The 20,556-nt window shown below is 38.8% G+C and overlaps 2 protein-coding genes across 2 annotated transcripts; both read left to right on the top strand.

Moving 5' to 3' along the window:
* The first annotated feature begins 6,538 nt into the window (after positions 1 to 6,538).
* On the top strand, positions 6,539 to 8,165 carry LOC122762200. The gene is made up of 4 exons (XM_044017406.1): positions 6,539 to 6,867; positions 7,505 to 7,607; positions 7,685 to 7,913; positions 8,000 to 8,165. The coding sequence occupies exons 1-4, from the start codon at positions 6,583 to 6,585 to the stop codon at positions 8,163 to 8,165; spliced, it is 783 nt and encodes a 260-aa protein (XP_043873341.1). The 5' UTR covers positions 6,539 to 6,582.
* A 1,309-nt stretch (positions 8,166 to 9,474) lies between these two features.
* Positions 9,475 to 10,695, top strand: LOC122762199. Its single transcript, XM_044017405.1, has 4 exons — positions 9,475 to 9,531; positions 9,621 to 9,801; positions 10,072 to 10,320; positions 10,520 to 10,695. Exons 1-4 carry the CDS (start codon positions 9,487 to 9,489, stop codon positions 10,693 to 10,695), a joined length of 651 nt encoding a protein of 216 aa, XP_043873340.1. The 5' UTR covers positions 9,475 to 9,486.
* The last annotated feature ends 9,861 nt before the right edge of the window (positions 10,696 to 20,556 follow it).

Here is a 20,556-nt window from a genome sequence, read left to right as displayed (position 1 = left end):
CAATCACAAGTGAGTTTTACAATCAAGTTCTTAAAGTCTTAAAATTAATAAAAGATATAAACTGTAGGTAAATTGTAGATGTTATGACTAATATTACTTCTGACCAAATTAAACCATGAAACTGACATTTTACTGACAGTAAATGCCATTTCACTAAAGCTAATACATAACATGTGTACAGCTTGACACAGAAGTTGCTCACGTCGTGAGAATGGCCAATGTCCCTGTTGTGGAAGACAAAAGGATGGAAGACCAAGTCAAGACATTGTCACCTGAAATGTCTGAAAGCATGACGGTAAGTGTATGGAATGCAGATATTGCAAAGTTTGTCGTTGATGGTTAATTTGATGAATTAACAAGTCGTTCGTTTGTGTTTGTAGCTGACATCACTGTGGAAAAGGAAGAACTCTGAAGTTGTACTTGCTGTGCTCCCCTCCCATATTAGAGGAAATAATCTTGTGATCCGCCACAGTGAGCTACGAACACTAAGACCTCACCAGTGGCTAACAGGCAAGGTATTTTGTTGTAAAAATGAATATCCATTGCACAAAACTAATCACACACATAACATTTTAATCAAAAATGTTATGAAACGATCAAAAACGTATAGGGAAATGATTGACTAATTTTTCAAAGTCTTACATTTCAGTTCATTGTTATTGCTGAATATGTTTTATTTGTGTGTTTTTTTTCTGTCTATATCTCAGTTGTTGGATTTAGGTTATCGAGGGCCTCTTCCATCTTTCTGCCACCCAGTTCAACATGGGAAACAATATTTACATTCTCAATCATTACACAGCAGGTGTAATACTTTTTGGGGAGCGAAGTCAGCTCAGACGACATGGCTTGTCAAAGGTAATGTGTATTTTCATGACTGTGACGTATCTACACCTTTTAGAGCCAAAATTATTTCTTTGAGTTTGAAGTGGCTGACTGGGATGAGTACAGTTTGTATTACAATACTTTGGGTTTTATATGTTTTCTTTTATGAATTACTGACTTAATGAAACACACATTATAAGTTATCACATTGATACGAAAACCTAAGAAACTTTCATTATTTAACTTTCACATTATTTTTCAATTCAGAAAACCTATTACTTTAAGTAGGTTTGTTTAATGTGTTTCTTTAAATAACATCAAATCTTTTTCCCAGTACATTTTTCCTGCCATAGCTTCCGTATTTTTGCTGGATCCAGCATCAGAGGAAGCAGACTCTGAAGATGCTGCAAAAAGAGTCAGGTTAGGGCAGAAGTAACCTACCCCAAAACAATTAACCTCTTATGTTTTGTATTGTTTCTTATCTGTCACTGTCATGCCCTCAGTATCTACATACTGGATTTGAAATTAACTAGCTCTTTATCTTCCAATTATTTTTTACTGATCAGCTGATGTGTTTTTATTTACAACAATATGAGATTGTTTGTATAACACATGTGTATAAGACACACTATTTCTCCATGTGTTCTAACAAGTGAATACTTCAAAATGAGGAGGATCTGCTATCAAATGGAGAGGCTCAACGATGGAACATCCAGTTCAACATGATGGCAGTAGCTGTGGGGTCATTGTCACCATGGTAACATATTGTTAAATTTTAACTGCTCTATTTCTGTGAGTTCTGCCATGGCTATGTTCAAAGTGTCATTGTATTAGGATTGACTGTTCAGTGTTTTTATTTCATTGTCTTGATTGAAAGTAGTGCACAATATAGATCCACAGTTTTAAAAAAAAAAGATGTAGTCATCAAAGTACACAGAGTATATAATTCTAAGACAAAGATATGAAATAAATTTACATACATAATAAAATCACAGTTACACACAACATGTTTTAGTTTTGATTTATACTAAAGAGCATCAGTTAATAGTGTGAATTATCAATGTACAATTGTTTTTGTAAACGTAATTGAAGAGAGGGCTGGTTGCTTCCAATTGTGTTAATTACCTAATGACAGGTATTGGTTAAAGTATTAATATTTAGGCATTTTCTATTTAAATATCAAGTAAATGTTTTACTGGCGTATTGTGCAAAAACAGTGCATCACAGATGACATATTTCATTTTGTTGTTGGTACTAATGGCAAGGGCATTGATGGAAGCCTTTCCTGCTTTGACAGTGATGAAGGAAATGGCTTCTGAGAGGAGGACATTTGCACTTTCCATACTCCGTGGTTCAGGTTTGTTTTTTCCCCTACTCTTTATATTTTCACTGTTCTTTAAGTAAAGGCAGTTAATGGTTATGGTTGTTATAGAAATGATGAATGTGTTTTAAAGTTATACAATCAAATACATCATGATTGCCTAAAGCATGTAAAATAGCCCCGAAACATATCTAAGACAAATCCATAACCACCACAGATCAATTAAAATTTCAACAAAGCACAAACCAGAACAATTAATGTCAACGAGATAAAACTTGTTTTCAGTTAAAGAATAACTTATTCCTCATTTCCTGCAGCAATAACTGAGTGACCTGAATGCTGACAATATATAGCAGGGACGAGGAAAAGGATGCAGAATAAACCAGGCAAACAGAAACATTTTTGAAGGTATTTTATTGAGGGAAAAAAAGACTAATAGTCAGAGTGACAGGCAGGCAAACAAAAGCAGGGGCCTAGGTAGAATTGTAGGTCAAACAGGAAATCTCATTCATTCAAGTCTGGACTGCTACATGGGGTTTTTGGGGTCTGGAGAGAGAGGGGTATCAAAACATTTTTAGATCTGTACATTGATGGCAAATTTGCATCTTTTACTCAATTAGGGACTAATTAGGGACTTTTTCCTTGCACTGGAGATATTGGCTAAATAAAGTATTAAAAAAAAAACAGGAAATCTCAGCAAAGGGGCTTTAATAAAGGCTGGGGAGCCAAGGCACACACAAATAATCAATCAGGCATAGTAGTGGATCTGAAGAGCAGGTATCCTGGTGTAACTCTGAATTGAGCACAGGAGATGCGGGTGTGAGAAGCAGGAGGACAGACTGAGGCCATCTAGAATAGAATAGATGTTTATTGTCATTGTTTCAAAAACAAAGAAACATAGATAGCAGCTACTGTACGGGGGAGCCAGTGTAGAGAAGCTAACACTGGAGTTATATGGTCTTTCTAGTAGTTCCTGTCAGAACTCGTGCTGCAGCATTTTGAATGAACTGTAACAAAAACATGAACTAGATTTTCAGCGTCCTGTAAGTTAGGAAAAAAAGGAGAGGACGAGAAAAAAGACGTTAAAAATGTTGAAAGGTCATAGTGCTTGGTAATGTGTTGCAGTTTTCAGTATGGCATTGCAATTCACCGCCAGAACACTAGGGCTGCGGGAATGAGTCGTTAACTGACCAATGACATCACTGCAGTCTCCATTGGTCTCAGTTGCCTCGACGGATGATAATGAGGCACACGGGCTACAGAGAGGCTCTCTGACAGGGGATGCGACGATGGAAACACACATGTCATTACCACTTACCATATGTACTGGGCACCTCTCTCTTTCTTAGAGTCAGTGTTTTTAACAGCTATCTGCTCATTTGGGTCTTTAGTCTTTACAATTCTTACAGATATTGTTGTATAAATAGACAGTTGCTCATAATGGTGTATGTATGTAACATGAAATCATGTCTCAGTGAGGACCTTGCAAATGAATTCAACACATTTTTTTTCATGGAAAAACATTTTTAATTTTTAATTAAAACTTTTTTGAATTTCAAAATGCCTCAAAGGGGTTTTACTCAAACTGTAAACTCTGAAACTGTCAAAGTGTCATTGTCATTACAAATGTAGTGCACATAAAAAATGGAACTCAAATGAAAAATGATCCGGCACCCATTTACAAATGTAAGAAAGGAGAAAAAAGCAGAAATACTAATCGCGAGCACTAATTAACACTCTTATGACTGCCTGACTAACTCTTATGACTGATAGCTGCCTAAATGTGTGGTAAACATTAACATAGCACATGTATTTATAAACTAAATAAATGTGGTGTAGTGGTTAGCATTCTCAAGCACACAAGCACCTGGAGGCTTTTTACGTGGTAGCTGGAGACTTCAACCACGTACACATGACAGACATCCTGCCCAAATTCCACCAGCAAGTCACCATTCCAACACGGGGAGACAACACATTGGACCGTGTGCAACGCCCCCAACGAGGGAGCTGATCGCAGGGGTCAAGAGGGCAAAATCCACCTATGCTCAGAAGGTCCAGGATCACTTCTCCAATGACCCACGGAGCATGTGGAGGGGCATAAAATGCATCACGGACTACAACACTAAAGATGCACAGTTCCCCTGTCTGCCCGATGCTCTGAACAGCTTCTATGCTCGCTTTGAGAATCCCAGAAGCTCTACCAGCACCAGACTAACCCCAACACCAGGTGATGCGACCCTCAGTGTGACCATGGCTGAGGTGAGGAATATCCTTAGGAGGATCAACCCCCGCAAAGTCGCTGGTCCCGATAACATCCCTGGGCGGGCGCTGAAAGGCTGTGCTGACCAGCTGTCAGAGGTGTTCACAGACATCTTCAACACCTCCCTCAGGGAGGCAAATGCTGCTCATGTGGGAATGTTCTCCTAAATTAATAAAGGAGTAACTTTAGTTAAGTCCCACGAGCTGACGTAATTTGAGATTTAGCACTGTAAATGATGTGCTTAACGTCAGTCAGTCAGTCATCATCTAACCGCTTTATCCTCCACCAGAGGGTCGCGGGGGGTGCTGTGCCAATCTCAGCTACATCGGGCGATAGGCGGGGTACACCCTGGACAGTTCGCCAGTCCATCGTGATTAACGTAACCACTTAAATTCTAATGGGTGTTATTAATACTAAATAATATAAATTTATTTCTGTGAAAATATATATTTTTACGATTAATGTTGAATTTAACTGGATATGGCTACATACTGTGTCCCCATTGTGTTGTCCAGGTAACACAACCGGATGAAGTTAACTTATCTCCAGGCGCCTGTTTGCAAAAGATAAATTAAACAGTTATATTCAAACTGCTCAAACTTATCTAACTTAATACTACTTGCATTTACATTACACTATATTCCTGCATATGCTTTTTCCTCCACACTGGGGACAAAAAATTTAATATTTTTCCTGTTACTTTTTGTTGTTGTTGTTTTAGTACATGTTGATGGAATTGTCAATTGTTGAAGTTTTAAATAAGCCATAGATTTCTGCTAAATGTTAGCTTTTATTCTATTTTCATGTGTTTTTCCTTCTCTTCTAGGTAGAACATGTGAATGGGTGTGTGGGAATGTAAGGTCTGTGGAAAATCAGTCCCAAGTAGGTATGAATTGCTTAAACATTGCAAGCTAAAACATGGGCATCATGGAAGCAGGTTCAGGCATTGCTGCCCATATTCTAATTGTCCTTGCACATTTAGACTTTGGAACAGTCTTTTGAGTCATATATACCGTTCTCACAAAGGTCAAACATCTTCAGAACCATCAGAGTTATCTATATATTCATGTCAGCTGTGTGCATGTCCTCAACTTGCAAATGAACGAGATTACTTCAGTCATGTAAATGAATATTTAAGAAGGAATGAAACTGTAACATGTATGTTCAAAGATTGTTCATTTAAAACTAGCATTTACAATACATTTAATTCTCATAAAAACAGGAAACATAATCCCCATACTGTAAATGATTTCAAAGCTGAGGTTGTTAGTGTTGTTGCAAGGTTACAGGAATCAGACACTTCAGTGATTGATGTTTCTTGTGCAGCAGGCACAGATGTAGAATCTGAAACGGACGTAGATGCACATGCTTCTAGTATTGAAGATGTTCCCAAAGCTATTGAGCAGAATATAGCCTCAGTTTTATTAAAGTTAGAGCATGTTCATTTTGTACCAGCTACATCTGTTAAGCTTTGTATCTGTTCCAGTCACATTCAGTAGCCTGTGTAACATCCTTAATAAATGTTCTGTTACAGTTAATGAGTCAGTTGTCAAGGAGCTTGCTGAAACAGTGTGCAAAACCTGTCCTTTAGCTAAAGCCTTTGCAAAAGATGGCCCCCTAGCTACAGCCTACAAAAGAAAACAGTATTATAAAAAACATTTCAATGTGGTAAACCCAGTTGAGTACATCCTTGACCCTAAGACCAATAAGACATATCAGTATATTCCCATTTTGCCTTCTCTTCAGCATCTGTTAAATAATCGTGACATTTTAGAAAGTGTAATCCATACACACAAGACACAGGAAAGTACCTTGAATGTAGTACATTATAAATCAATAAGGGATGGAATTTACTTTAAAGGCCACATAGACCGGAAGCTCCAATTAACGCTGCGTTTGTGTGTGTATCTGCGTCATTACCTCGTTTATGAAACCCTAAAGTTTCAGAACAAACAGTTCAGCCATTGCTGAGAAAATAGTGTTGCATTGTTTTTCTGGGCTCTGCCAAGCGGATCTGCACTTCCCGAAGCTGATGATGTCATCAGAAATCCTCACCACTCCTCTCACCACCGTAGCTCCTCCTGGTGCAGGCACTACTCCGGGCACATCCGGTTGCGTAAATTCAACAGCAGAAGAAGAACTACTCTCGTTGTAGCTGCTGAGCATATCGGTTGAGAACATGTCTTCGAAAAAAAGATCAGTTTGCTCTGTTCTGGGTTGTAGTAAACAAGGAAAGACGCTCCACAAGCTCCCCACCAACGAGCAAACAAAAGCTCAGTGGATATTGTTCATTTTTGATGGGAATGCCCCTGCTAAATTTCCCAAAATTCTCCATGTATGTGGCAACCACTTCACAGAGGATTGTTACACAAACTTCGCGCAATACAAAGCAGGGCACAGCACCACACTTCGCCTCAAAGAAGGAGCAGTGCCTACAATACATGCTGGATTACCTGCAGCACAAGTAAGTATTTCAAACAGTAATACTGTCTTTGTGTGCTCGTTCTGCCGTTTAGCATTAGCGATAGCCGGCTACATGCTAAGCTACACGCATTCGCTCGTGTTTCAATTGCGTGTATGTGTCTCTCCTATGCCGGTAAACACGGCTGTATTGTGGGTGACTATCCGGGGAGCACGTAGGTATGGAGGCTAATCACTATAGGAGTTTTTCGGGAACCCTACACCGATTAACACGGCTGTATTTTGGGTGACTATCCGGGGAGCACAGAGGTAAGCAGGCTAATCGCTGTAGAAGTTTGGGACTGTGTTCGCTCGTTTCAATTGCGTGTATGTGTCTCTCCATGCCGGTAAACAAGGCTGTATTGTGGGTGACTATCCGGGGAGCGAAGAGCTAAGCAGGCTAATCGCTGTAGAAGTTTGGGACCGTATTTGCTCGTTTCAATTGCGTGCATGTGTCTCTCTCACTTGTAAACACAACGTTATTCAGGCGATGAGCTCATTACAGGCGGTGTAGGAAACGTGTGTTTATGTTAAAGTAGGGAAAAAGTTATAGTCGAATTGGGGCAGATTCAGGAAAGGTAATGAAGTCTTTTTAGCATGATCTGTATTATTGTTTTAACCTTTACTATTTTCCATACCAGGATCGTTTTATCCACACGGGCACACAAACAGAAGCTCCAAGTGTGAGAACATGTGCCACTCAACTGTCAATTGGGACCTTGAAAACACACGTGCACAGCCAAAGTAAGTAGAATTGAAATTTCATAAGAACCAAATTAATAAAGAGCATGAAATGTTCACACATTGTATCTACTCCATAGGGACCCAGACACCAGTGTTGTCACATGAGACTGCTGGCACACAAACCACACTGCCTGAGTACATGTTTTCATCCACACCTATAAAGGGGCCAGGGTTTGGACCACAAAAAAGAGCACGTGTTGAGTCAGAGGAGGAAGAGGGATTCACCTCACCAGAGTCACAAGTCGACCCAAATGACTCAACCTTTACTCCTGGCGGATCCCTAACAACACACGATTCAACAATGTCGTAAGTACTGACTTCAAGTTCACTATGCTTGTCACTTCAGATCGAAGAAGTGAGGCTAAATGCTTTTTGTCTTGTTACATTTGTAGGACTGAAAGTGCCGTATACATGGATAAAAAATACATTGTATTTGAGTCCTGCCTGAGGGAGCTTTTTGACACATGTCCAGTGTGCAAGAGAAAATGCCAAGTGCAGCAGCAACAGAAGGGCACTGTGAAAAACGAGGGTCTCGTTTTCCCAGAGCCTACCATCTAGTCCGGAGCCTGCGACACATAGCAGCGTTGTCCACGGGCGGCATTTCCAAGCCGAGTTTCGTAGCACGTTTGATCGACAGATTAAGCGAAGCTAACGGCTACAAACAACCACAACACACGTCGGTTCAAGCAACGGCATTTATTTACTTAACACAGCGCACAGTGAGTTACCTGCTGGTTCAGTTACATATTCCATGCAGTTAACAATACGTTCTCTAGTTTACCAAACGCAACATCACACTCACGAGTCGATTGCCGGTCTCCCAGGTCCGTCCGCAAACTGGTCTGGGTGGAAACGCGAGCCACAGTGGGAGTAGATCCTTATTCTGTCCCAGGACAGTACAACTGGTATTTGCTAATGACGGGGGTGAGTGGACGTGAATACTTCTGTGTATCATTATTATTGCTGATGTGACGCATTTAAAATGTATGTTTGAAGGGGGAAATCTGTATGCATATTTATAGTTATTATGAGGGGGATATTATGGCATTGACGTTATTGTTTATGGCTATTATAATGATGGTGCTTGGAGAGGTGTTACCTATCCGAGTGAGTTCTCCCAATGAGTAGCTGATTGGTGGGCTTATTTAAAGCTAGTGGGGAGACGGGAAGGGGGTGCTTTTCACATGGCTGTAGGTCAGCTTGCTGCCAGGTTGTTTTTTTTTTGTGCCTCTCCAAGGGAGTTTTTGATTTGCCTATGAAGGGCTGTTTTGGATTTTTTGTGATTTCCAAGTATTTTCTTTATTTGTTTTTTTGTTCTTTTTTTTTGGTGCACGTGAGCACTTGGCAATAAACCAGCACCCTTTCTGCACCTGAACCCTCGAAGCTGTGTCCTGTTTTTGCACTTTGTGGCGTCCCATCCTGTGTGGGACATTTCACTGGTGCATCCTTCATCCAGCTGGAAAAGGTAGTACTATTAATGTTTTGTCGTCCATATCATATGACACTTTCAACCAATAGACAATTACTAAACACTGTTTGTATTATTGTTATGTTAGCTATGCCGCGCCTTGCAGCTCCAGATTTCACATTATGACACCTTCCGGAAACATGCAAGGAAATACCTGGAACCTGCAATCGTCCACAAGTGGAAGAGTGACCAGCAGATCCTTTTCTCCACATTGAAACCGGGGGGGAAAGTTCAAGTTGCAGGAGACATGCGTGCAGATTCACCAGGTAATGAAAAAAATCAGACCACCATCAAAATCATAAATACCAATTGTAAACATAAAAAATCAATCACTAGTTTTTTTTCAAGAAATGAATTCATATTGTTCTGTTTACTTCAGGGCACGCTGCAAAATTTGGGAGCTATTCCTTGATGCACATGGACAGCAACAAAATTTTAGACCTCCAGCTAGTTCAGGTGTGTAGGATTCTCGTGACATTTTACTTTGAAGAAAGATATGTTTTTAATTTGTTACTTCTACTTTGTGTTTGCAATTCTCTCAACAGAGCAATGAAGTGGGTGGTAGCTACCACATGGAAAAGGAGGGACTACGACGAAGTCTGGACCATCTGCAATCCAATGGCTTGGCTGTGGATTATATTGTTACAGACAGACACCCACAGATCCAGAAGTTTCTGAGAGACCTACAAATTACACATTTTTATGACGTGTGGCACTTTGAAAAAGGTAATATTTTATCACTATGCTTTTCATAACGCACTTGTATTACTATGTTGCACAAATTCAGAAATAAAATTTCTAATAGCGACCACGGGCTAAGTAACTAAGAAACTAAAGTCTGAGCCCTTTCACTACTGCTTCAACCACATTTTGATACCTAAGACATGGATGAATAACAACATGTACAGACATATTGCACATATTTGTCAGTAGGCCAGGCCAGGGTGAAAAAGTGTCAAATAGAATGTATTTGTATTTTTTATTTTTTTTTTTCAGGTTTGTCCAAGAAACTGCAGAAACTTGCTAAAAACAAAGACTGTCAGATTTTGAATAAGTGGCTGCATGCCATAAAGAACCATGTGTACTACAGTGCAACGTCCTCAACATCGGGCCGAGAGAAGGTGGCAAATTGGACATCCATGATAAATCACATGCAGGATGTGCATACTCACGACAACCCAATCTACCCAAAGTGTGCACATGCTGACAGGGTGTCGAAGGATAAAAACAAGTGGTTCCAGCCAGGTGAGAAAAAAAAAACCTTTCCAAATGTAATGAAAAAGAAATGGATATTATAAGTACTTTGTGATAAATTATACTGTTTTTCTTTCAAATTCATTGTATAAACCCAACTTTCTCAAATGCAAGATCAACAATTATGGATTGAACATATTGCAATCAAATTAAAAGATTTGTATTTGATAAATACCTTTTGTTACTCAAGGGTCAGTTGCACTGTACAAGGTAGAAAATACCCTGACTAACAAGAGGGTCCTGAAAGACATGGAGAAGCTAAGCCATCACTACCAGACTTCTACGCTGGAGTCCTTCCACAGTTTGGTTCTGCGGTTTGCTCCTAAAAATGTGGTTTTTCCATATGTTGGGATGTTATGCAGATAATATACATTATAATGAATTCTGTAACCACAGTTGACTAAGTAAGTATTGGGTATCATAACCGTTGGAACTAAAAATCAAAACAAGACTGTCTCATTGATCGGAATCTTTATATTTACATAGGTTGTACCTTGCATCCATGCATCACAACGAAAATTCCAGCCGTGAGCAGGCAACAACAGCTTTAGGTCAAGCTGTCTACAGAGTGTCGTATCCGAAGGCCAAGAAGGGAGAACCCACCGCAAAGCCGGTCAAAACAGACCCCACGTACAGTAAGTCACTAAAAAATTTTATTTACATTGAATAAAACGTTATACAAAAACTGACAAATACTGACAACTTTTTTTGGCTTTTTTTTTTCTTTCTTATTAACTTAAATTAACACCTAACACAGCAAATAACACATTTAAATTGAAATAGCTGAAAATGTAATGACACAGTAAAGAAATTACTGTCTGAATGTAATGTCATGGTTCTCTGTTACATTTTAAAGACTATGTGGCTGAATTGATGAGGCTGGTGTTCGAGGAGGTGATGGAGGACCCAGAGTCTTTCGCAGAGGACATGAGAAAGATCGCCATCCCAGAGACCCTGTCAGCCCAGTATGACAGGCCCTTAAAGGAGGAAGTCATTGCCTCACACGTGACCCGCTTCAGTCAAGGGGTGGGCGGAAGCCAACATATTGTCCAGCCAGATCAGGAAACTCCTCGTACACGTCGTCCCAAATATCCCCAGCACCAGCTGACAAAGCTGCGGTATGCTAAATGCCGGTAGCGACTGAAAAGTGGATAGAAATGTAAAAAAAATTAAATGCTGCTCTTGCACTGTGCACATTTTGTGTAAAAAGTATTTATTAAACATTTCTAAGACACAATTCTTTTATCACTTATGTGTGTTATGATTTAAACATGCCTCTTATTTGTATGTTACATACATACTCGTGTATTGTTCTTCCCCGCAAAGGCCCATAGTCTGCCCGGTAGATGTTGTTCATGTTCTGCAGTGTGTATGGGTTCAAACAGTTAGGCTCCAGGCCTGGATGGTAGGTCATGCATGTTGGTGTGTCCGGAAGCTCATTCATTCTTCGGATAACCTAAAAATGGTCAGAGCAATACTCTTACAGTAATGGCATAGAGTAATTAGGTGAAAATAGCTGGATCACTCAAAAAGGTGATGTATTATTACTGTAAAAAGGTAGGTACAATCATAGTTACAGACAGGTTAGAGAAAATGGAGCCACATTATAGTGCACTGACCTAATTACAGGATTGAAAATAGTCAAATTTGTACTACAAGTGCACCTTCCAGAGATACAGTATTGTGAATGAAAAGTACAGTAACACATTTCATAGATTCAAGAGTTCTATGCATCAGTTACTCATATTACATACAGGGGAACAAAACTACTTTCAATACAGTCCCACCATATATCTACACAAAATGTTAAAATTAGCGTTTCACCAAACAGTAAGTGATAAAATCTAAATAGAAAACAAAAAGACATGTACAGGTACTGCTGAAGCTTATACTGAGAAAAAATGGTGGGGGGAGGGGCGGTTAACAAGCCTCAACCAGTGTCTCCCTACAATTAATCACATACAGTATTGGGAATATACACAGAGAAAACATATTACCGTTCTGAGGCGTCCTGCAGCAGTCTTTGTTGTGGAGGTGTTTCACTTGCGACAGTATCTTCTGTCTCTGGGTCAGACTCCGGGTCAAATGTGTAAGGGATTACGGCGCGGGGTCGTGACACAGCCATTTAACAATGTTTTGATAATGACGAGCAGAGCATCCATCGTGCCAGAGGGGGAGCTGCGTATCGGATCGGAGAGCTGACGTGCCAAATACGTCACTTCCAGGTACCTAGCCAATCACAGGACAGTGGGAAAGCTCTCGTTGGATGGCCAATCACAACACAGTCCACGTTCTGGGGGTGGGATTTTGGTCTGAAACAGCACGGCTGACGAGAGCGTCAGTGAGGAGATATTTTGATCGGCTCGTTTGCAGCGATTAGAAGGTTTTGAACCATGAAAACAAGTTAATATATGTAAGTAGACCGCCATAACTAACATATATGTGTGATACAAGCATTCGATGTCACCTTTAAAGAAAACATTTTTTTCACTGGGGAGGATTTGAAATTATCAGTGTCACTATATGTAGATGACTTTGAGGTGTGCAATCCTTTAGGCACATCCAGAAAAACTCATAAACTTTGTGGTGTGTATTGGATTTTGAACAATTTACCACCTGGATCTAATTCAGTTCTTTCTTCCATCTACCTAGCAGTTTTATGTAAGAGTACTGATGTTAAGGTGTATGGGTATGAAAAAATTCTAGAGCCCCTTTTACAGGATTTGATCATTTTAGAGAAACATGGTGTTTTTATTACAGGTCTTGGAGAGTTCGTGAAAGGCACAGTCCAGTCAGTCATTGCTGATAATTTAGGAGCCCACGGGATTGCAGGCTTCATCGAAAGCTTCTCTGGTGTGTACTTCTGCAGGTTTTGTACAGGTGAGAAAACAGACATTCAGGACAAGGCTGTTCAGTCATGACATTTTAACTTACGAACAAAAGATGTACATGAAACACACATTAAGTTTGCAAGGGAGAACTCAACAATCTATTGTGGAGTAAAGAGAGAGTGTTTTTTTACTAAGAATTTATCTCATTTTGATGTTACCTGAGGCTACCCTCCTGATATAGTCCATGACGTATTTGAGGGTGTTGTTCCTGTTGAAATTGCCCTCTGCATCAGTGAAATAATTTCCAAAAAATATTTGTCTCTTGACACGCTAAACAACTTAATCCTGAACTTTCCTTATAAGTGGGGAGACAGAACTAATAAACCTCATATTATACCATGCACTTACGCCTCTAGAAGGACCATTGGGGGTAACACCCATGAAAACTGGAATCTTTTGAGGTTGCTTCCGTTTATAATAGGAGACCTGATACCAGAGGCAGAGCCTGCTTGGCTTGTGTTGCTTGATTTAAAAGACATAGTTGAACTTGCTGTTGCCCCTCTTCATAATAAAGAAACCATCGCCTACTTGGACTGCAAAATCACAGAACACAGAGACAGGTTCTTGGAACTTTTTCCTGCACAAATCTTACCAAAACATCACTTCCTCGAACATTACCCTCAATTAATTGAATGTTTTGGGCCTTTGGTAGGGCAGTGGACTATGAGGTTCGAGGCGAAGCATAGCTTCTTTAAGAAAGTTGCTCGTCACACAAATTGTTTCAAGAATATTCCACTGACATTAGCAACTAAACATCAGCAAATGATTGCATATCATATCAGTGCATTACATCTGAAACCTGCTTTGGAAGTTGAACATGTTTCTGTGCTTCCTGTAGATGTAATGAACAAGGAAGTAGTGGGCAGCCTTAGGCAGAAATACCCTGAGATCAATGATGTACATCTTGCCAAAAATGCAACCATTAAAGGCATCTCCTACAAAATTGGAATGCTTATTCCATATGGTTCCACAGGTGGCTTACCTGGCTTTGCAGACATCCTTCAAATCTGCATTGTTGAAAGAAGTTTGAGCTTTGTTGTAAGGGTATTGTTTGCATGGTATCGTGAGCATTTCAGAGCTTATGAACTAACGATATCTCCTAATAGAGAGGTTGCCCTAGTTCATCTTGAAAACCTGGCCGATGCTTATCCACTCTGTGACTACACTGTGGTTGTGAAACGAATGGTTACCTTGAAAAGGCACATTATTGTTTAAGGTGGGTTTATCACGAAACCTTTTTCTCAATGTCTTATTGAAATAGGGGTGTAACAAATAAAAACCAAATCAACTGTCATATGAAATTTTTTTAAATTGTCTTCCTCTTTAAATAATATAAATGTTAGATGTTTTTATCTATCTGTCTGTCTATGATTTATGATTTTTTTAAAGGAATGGTTTGACAAATGGAAGCTAATGGAATTTCTTGTTTTCCCTCAAACTCATCAAGAACACAATCCAACAACTCCAAAACACTCTGATGGACAAGTTGTGACCACTACAGTATAAGATAATAATGGAACGTTACGAGACAGAGTTGTTTTCAGGATAAATACAGAGACTGCTTGTAGAAAAAGTGTAGCTGAAGGCAACGCATATCAGTGGTTTTGCATGAATTTACCTCTAAAATAACTCAGTCTTTTAACGTTCCATTATTATCTCATAGCGTGGTAGATGTGCAGGTCACAACTTTTCCACCAGAGTGTTTTGGAGTTGCTGAATTGTGTATTTGATAAGTTTGATGAGGAAAACCAAGAAATCCCATTAGCCTCTGTAGCATAGCTCTGAGCAGCTCATGGCTCTGCTCCGGCATTCTAGAAATAGCTTGCACTGACAAATAAAGGTAATGAACCCACTTTGCCAAAATGTTGAACTATCCCTATAAGTCAGACATTAGCAGTGAGAGATAACCATAGTGGAAGTTATTAAATAAAGTTGCAGTAATTCAATTTTTCATAACCTTTTGTGTCCTGTATTTGTTCCCTAGAATCCATAAAGTGAAAGATGTCAAATCCAGTCCACCTGAGAGTCGTCCTTGGCGGAGATGACGCTAGAAAACTTAGCCTGATGTCAGGGATACCAGCATCTGTGGATCAACTTGTCCATGAGATAAAGACTGCTTTCGGACTTGTGCAACAGTTCAGACTGCAGTATAAAGATGCAGATTTTGGAAATGAATATGTTAATCTCATTTCAACAAGTGAAATAAGAGACAGGGATACTGTGAAAGTGGTATTTTTTGCATGTGAAGAAACTATCTCCAGCATTCCAGGTACTCTACCACCTTGCAGCACCAGCACCCCACTGACTTCTCCCAACATATCCCAAAGCTCTGTGAACTCCTTCAGCTCTCGATCCTTGGACGAGGATGGTTTTTCCTCTGATCACTCATTTGGCAGTGCAGACACCATCATTTTAGATCCATCTCCAGAGTCAAGAACCTCTTCATGGCCTCCAGTCTTCATTGTTCCCAACTTTTCATATTTTGCTGACATTTTACTCCAGAGAGCAAATGCAGAATTCAGAGAAAACGGCACTCTTCTTACCCCTCCCCCAAAGCTAAGAATGGATATACTTGAAGGCATGGCTGAACAGATCTTCAAATACACAGCATACCCCAGTGACTCCCAAATTGAAGAGGCTGCTGAGGTCTTGGTGCATGTCCATCCATGTTTGAGGGAAAGAGGAACTCGAGCTGGCCATGAAGGATGGAAACAGTATCTAAAGACAAAAGTTGCCAATTTCTGCACAAAACTGTGCAAGATTGGTTACCCAGAAGTCAGTGTAAACTCTCTCAAGAACAAGCGCAAAGGTCAAGAAAAACCAGCTGCAAACATCAAAAAACCAAGAAAAGCTGAAGTTAACTTTCTCCCATCTCTCCCTTGCGGTGAAACGAGAGAGAGTCTTAAAATTGAAAGTGTAGCTCTCTTGACAGAGGTGAAAAAGAGACACAATGAAGCTGTGGTCAAGCAGAAAATGCAGAAGACCTTCTCCTATAGACGTCAAGAGGTTGTCCAGGACTCGCCGTTAGTCTCTGACTTTGTGAACAGATGGCCTGCCTTGTTCACTGTCAGTGAGGTAAGCATTACTGATGACATTTTGCACACTTCTCTGCTGATGTGTAACTGCTTTCCAAAATGATTTTAAGGTAATTATTACCTCGGGGAAAATATTATTTTATTTTATATCAACATATCTATTTCTACAATAAAAACAATGGTAAGCAGGTTTTTTTCCTATGTCAACAGAATTTCTTAAGACTGTTTTCAGAGATTGATTATAGAGGGAGACTGGACACTAATTTTTCCATTCCATTCCATCAAAGATATCAATCTATTGACATGCCATCAGCTTTCAAGATTTTATTTTATTTGTAGCTGCCCAACTTTTTTATTGATGACTTGTGCAACTGCTCTCTAGCCTAATATGAGCTGGAGCAGGTGCTTTTAAGACTTTAACATACTTTAAATGTAAACGGTTTGACAAAGCCCGGATTGGATTGAGATGTGATTTATCTGCATCTGATAGTGCCCAAGTGTCTGTCCTTTTTCAGCACAGAAAATATCTATTGTCTTATAGACTATCTATAAGCTAGAAAGTTATTCTCTCTTTTCCCATTAACACATTTTTTCCCCTCTCTCCTACAGATAAATGCAGAATTCATGCGTATAACAACTTTGCCACTTCAAGCCAAGTTTTTGGGAGAAGTAGACAAATACACACCTAACTTGATGAAGGTCTTCAGCAGTAGAGGAGGAGCTGCTGGAAAGAAGATCAGGCTTCTCATGGCTCCGACAACTAAGGCAAGTGCAGTAAACTGTTACATTATTTAGCCAGAAGAGGTTTTTCTCCCAATATAACATCTTCGTTTCCTATCTACCTTCATCTATTTAATCTTCCTCCTCAATGAGCTTTGTTATTCTGTCAATTTTCTTTCCTTTGCTGCCATCCTTTATATCCTCTGTGGATGAGATGTTGGACCCCTCATATTTTGGTCTTTTCATCTACCATACCTCATCTTCCTACTTATATACCTCCACTCTTCCTCTCATCTCCTACAATTTCTTCTCTTTACATGATCACCCCTCTTTCATCCATCTTCTCTTCCTCCCCTTTAACTTCCACTTCTTAATGTCCATCTTTGTTTACCTCTGCAACCTTCCACTCCACTTCACATGGGGGTTATTTGTGACAAAGATCTGATAAATGCTGGAAAATGTCTTGAAAAATGAATAGCTTTAATATTTCATATACTTTTTTTTGCAGAGTGAGGATATCGAAGTCAAGAGGGACTGTGTACTTCAAGGTCTTTGTGCTTATCTCAATGAGGACAGCAACACTATTATCAAGAAGTACTTGGTCAGTAATTGCATTTGATTTTATTGTGATCTTTCAGTCCTGCAATGTTTTATCAGTTTATTTCAAAATGCTCAAATTGTATCTTTTTGGTAAGACAGTCAGCGAGCTGAGATTTAGTGTCTGAACAGAATACCATTGTTATCCTTTTAGTCTGTATGAGCTTCTTAATGCTGCTTATTTCCAGCCGGAGTCTTTTCTCAGTGACCTGTTTTGTTGACTTAAGGGCATCAAACAGAGAGTGATTGTTCGTCACACAGACCAAAGGGGGACTATTTTATACAGCATTTCCACTGGTGAGCTCAGAAAAGAGGGTAGCCTGAAATAAAGCATTGTCTATTCCATCTGACAGAGCCAGAGTTTCTCCTGCCAGAGCACTCCTCACCACCCGTCTAATTCTCTTAGACTGCCAACAGAGAGGAGAAAACTTCCCTCCTTCTCCTGTGAGACCAATCAATGTTCCCCCCTGTGTGCCCCCATCAGGAAGATTACCAAGGGAAGCAGCACTGAAAACGATAAAATTCAGAGCATCACTGTTTCCCAATTGCTGAAACCTGAGAGTCACTTTTTCAGATTTAAGTTTCCTAATGACCTTGTTTGTCTCGTGAATAGACTGGACTGTGGCACCTTTTATATTTGACGCTAAGCTGCTTGCATCAAACATAATGTCTGGTCTGGTTTGTTTTGCAACCCATAGTATCTGTCCTATTTTTGACCTAAGATGCTCTTTTTCAGTCTCATTTCGAGAGGCATCTCTCTGCACTGCACATGCTGCTTGCAGGTGAATAGGCTGTATGTTTTCAATGTAACTAAGTCAAGAGACACACTTTTGACCTGCATCAACTTCCAAAAGATTGTTTTTGTGCCAGTTCATTATTTCATCCTGTTTGGCTGCAACAGCCAAACAGTTTCTAAATGTGAATATTCTCTACCTCCTGTCATTTGTCAGCTTCTAAATGTGAATGTTTCTACTTTGAGACATTTTTTAGCTTCTTAAATGTGAATGTTTTCTACATTGTATCATGAACTATGGCTGAGCAGAAGGAGGGACTCAAATGCAAGATTCAAAATACGAATCAGTCAGTAACAGAGTGTAATTCCAGGCAGAGGTTCAGTACACGGACGGTCAAAGAGATCAGGCAGCGGTACAAAAACGTCAGGCAAAAAGGCAAGGTTCAAAAACACGAGAAGACTATGGCTGTGAAAAAGAGTGCTGGAACGTGCGCTACAAACTACAACTAACTGACAAGACACAGAGGGGAATATAAGCAGTGTTGATTAGGGAGTGATAGGATGCAGGTGTGGAAGAAAAATCAGGGATCAGGTGCACACAGACGAGGAAGGGGGCGAGATAGACAGGAACCTGAAACAGAGACAAGGGTGAGTGATTTCAAAATAAAACTGGAAGACAAGACATGGAACATGAAGGGAGAAATAAAACAAGATACTTAACAGAAGTGACAGATCATGACAATGTTTTCTACTTTCTGTCATTTCTGAGCTTCTAAATGTGAATATTTTCTACTTTCTGTCATTTCTGAGCTTCTAAATGTTAATATTTTCTACTGTGCTTCAAATGTCTTTCTGTCATTTTCAGCTTCTAAATGTGAATTTTCTACTTTGTCATTTTCAGCTTCTAAATGTGAATACTGTCATTTTCAGCTTCTAAATGTGAATTTCCTACTTTGTCATTTTCAGCTTCTAAATGTGAAAATTTACTACTTTCTGTCATATTTCAGCTTCTAAATGTGAATATTTTCTACTTTCTGTCATTTCTGAGCTTCTAAATGTGAACATTTTCTACTGTCTGTCATTTTTCAGCTTCTAAATGTGAATACTTTCTATTTTCTGTCATTTTTCAGCTTCTTAAATGTGAATGTTTTCTACTTTGTGGCATTTTTCAGCTTCTAAATGTGAATATTTTCTTTTCTCTGTCACATTTCACCTTCTAAATGTGAATACTTTCTACTTCTGTCATTTTTCAGCTTCTAAATGTGAATATTTTCTACTTTCTGTCATTTCTGAGCTTCTAAATGTGAATATTTTCTACTTTCTGTCATTTCTGAGCTTCTAAATGTGAATATTTTCTACTTTCTGTCATTTTTCAGCTTCATAAATTTGAATGTTTTCTACTTTCTGTCATTTTTCAGCTTCTAAATGTGAATACATATTTATGGAAAATAAATAGAAAAAACTTTTTGGTTTTTACCATTTAGAATTTACCATTGCCTGTAATAGTAAATGTTTATGTTTTATATATATTGTATGTCTTATAAGACTTATATGTCTCATACTATGATTTACTCATGAAAGTGGCCCCTTTTGCATTTTTTTTCATACAACATAATTATAAGAATTTTGTATGAATCAAGAAAACATTAGATATATTGTTTATAAGGAATGTGCATGGCACATTATGTTTTCCATATATTTTCAATATAATGTTTGTACTTTTTAATTACATGTCTCAGTTATAAAGACATGTGCTTTTTTTATACAAATATATGATATTAAATATATAAATTTGGGGGGAAAATTTATTAAATTTAAAGGGAAACTATGCTTTCTTTATATTTTTCTTATACAACTGTTATATGTCAACCAATTAAAATAACCATACCAGTACGAAAAACATATACTTTTTATATATGAATATATACAATTACATATAAGTTTTTTGTATGTCAATGTAATGTAAACTATGTTTTTTTAATAAGATTCTCATATGTCAGCAAATGCAAATTACCTTTACAGAATAACAAATATATGTTTTTTATGTATTAATTTATAATGTCTCATACAAGTTTCTACAGTCAAAAACATATGAATCACATATTAAAATGACATGACTTCATTTGTTACTATACTGATACTGTCTTGGATCACACAAGTTTAAAACTGGCAAGACGTGGTTTGCCTGGTCATTACCCAGAACAACTAATTTCACCATATAGTGATATATAGTCTGTACATATCTGTTATA

The sequence above is a fragment of the Solea senegalensis genome, unplaced genomic scaffold (assembly GCF_019176455.1).
Source record: "Solea senegalensis isolate Sse05_10M unplaced genomic scaffold, IFAPA_SoseM_1 scf7180000015389, whole genome shotgun sequence".
Taxonomy (NCBI): Eukaryota; Metazoa; Chordata; class Actinopteri; order Pleuronectiformes; family Soleidae; genus Solea; species Solea senegalensis.
This window is presented reverse-complemented; position numbering and strand designations above follow the sequence as displayed.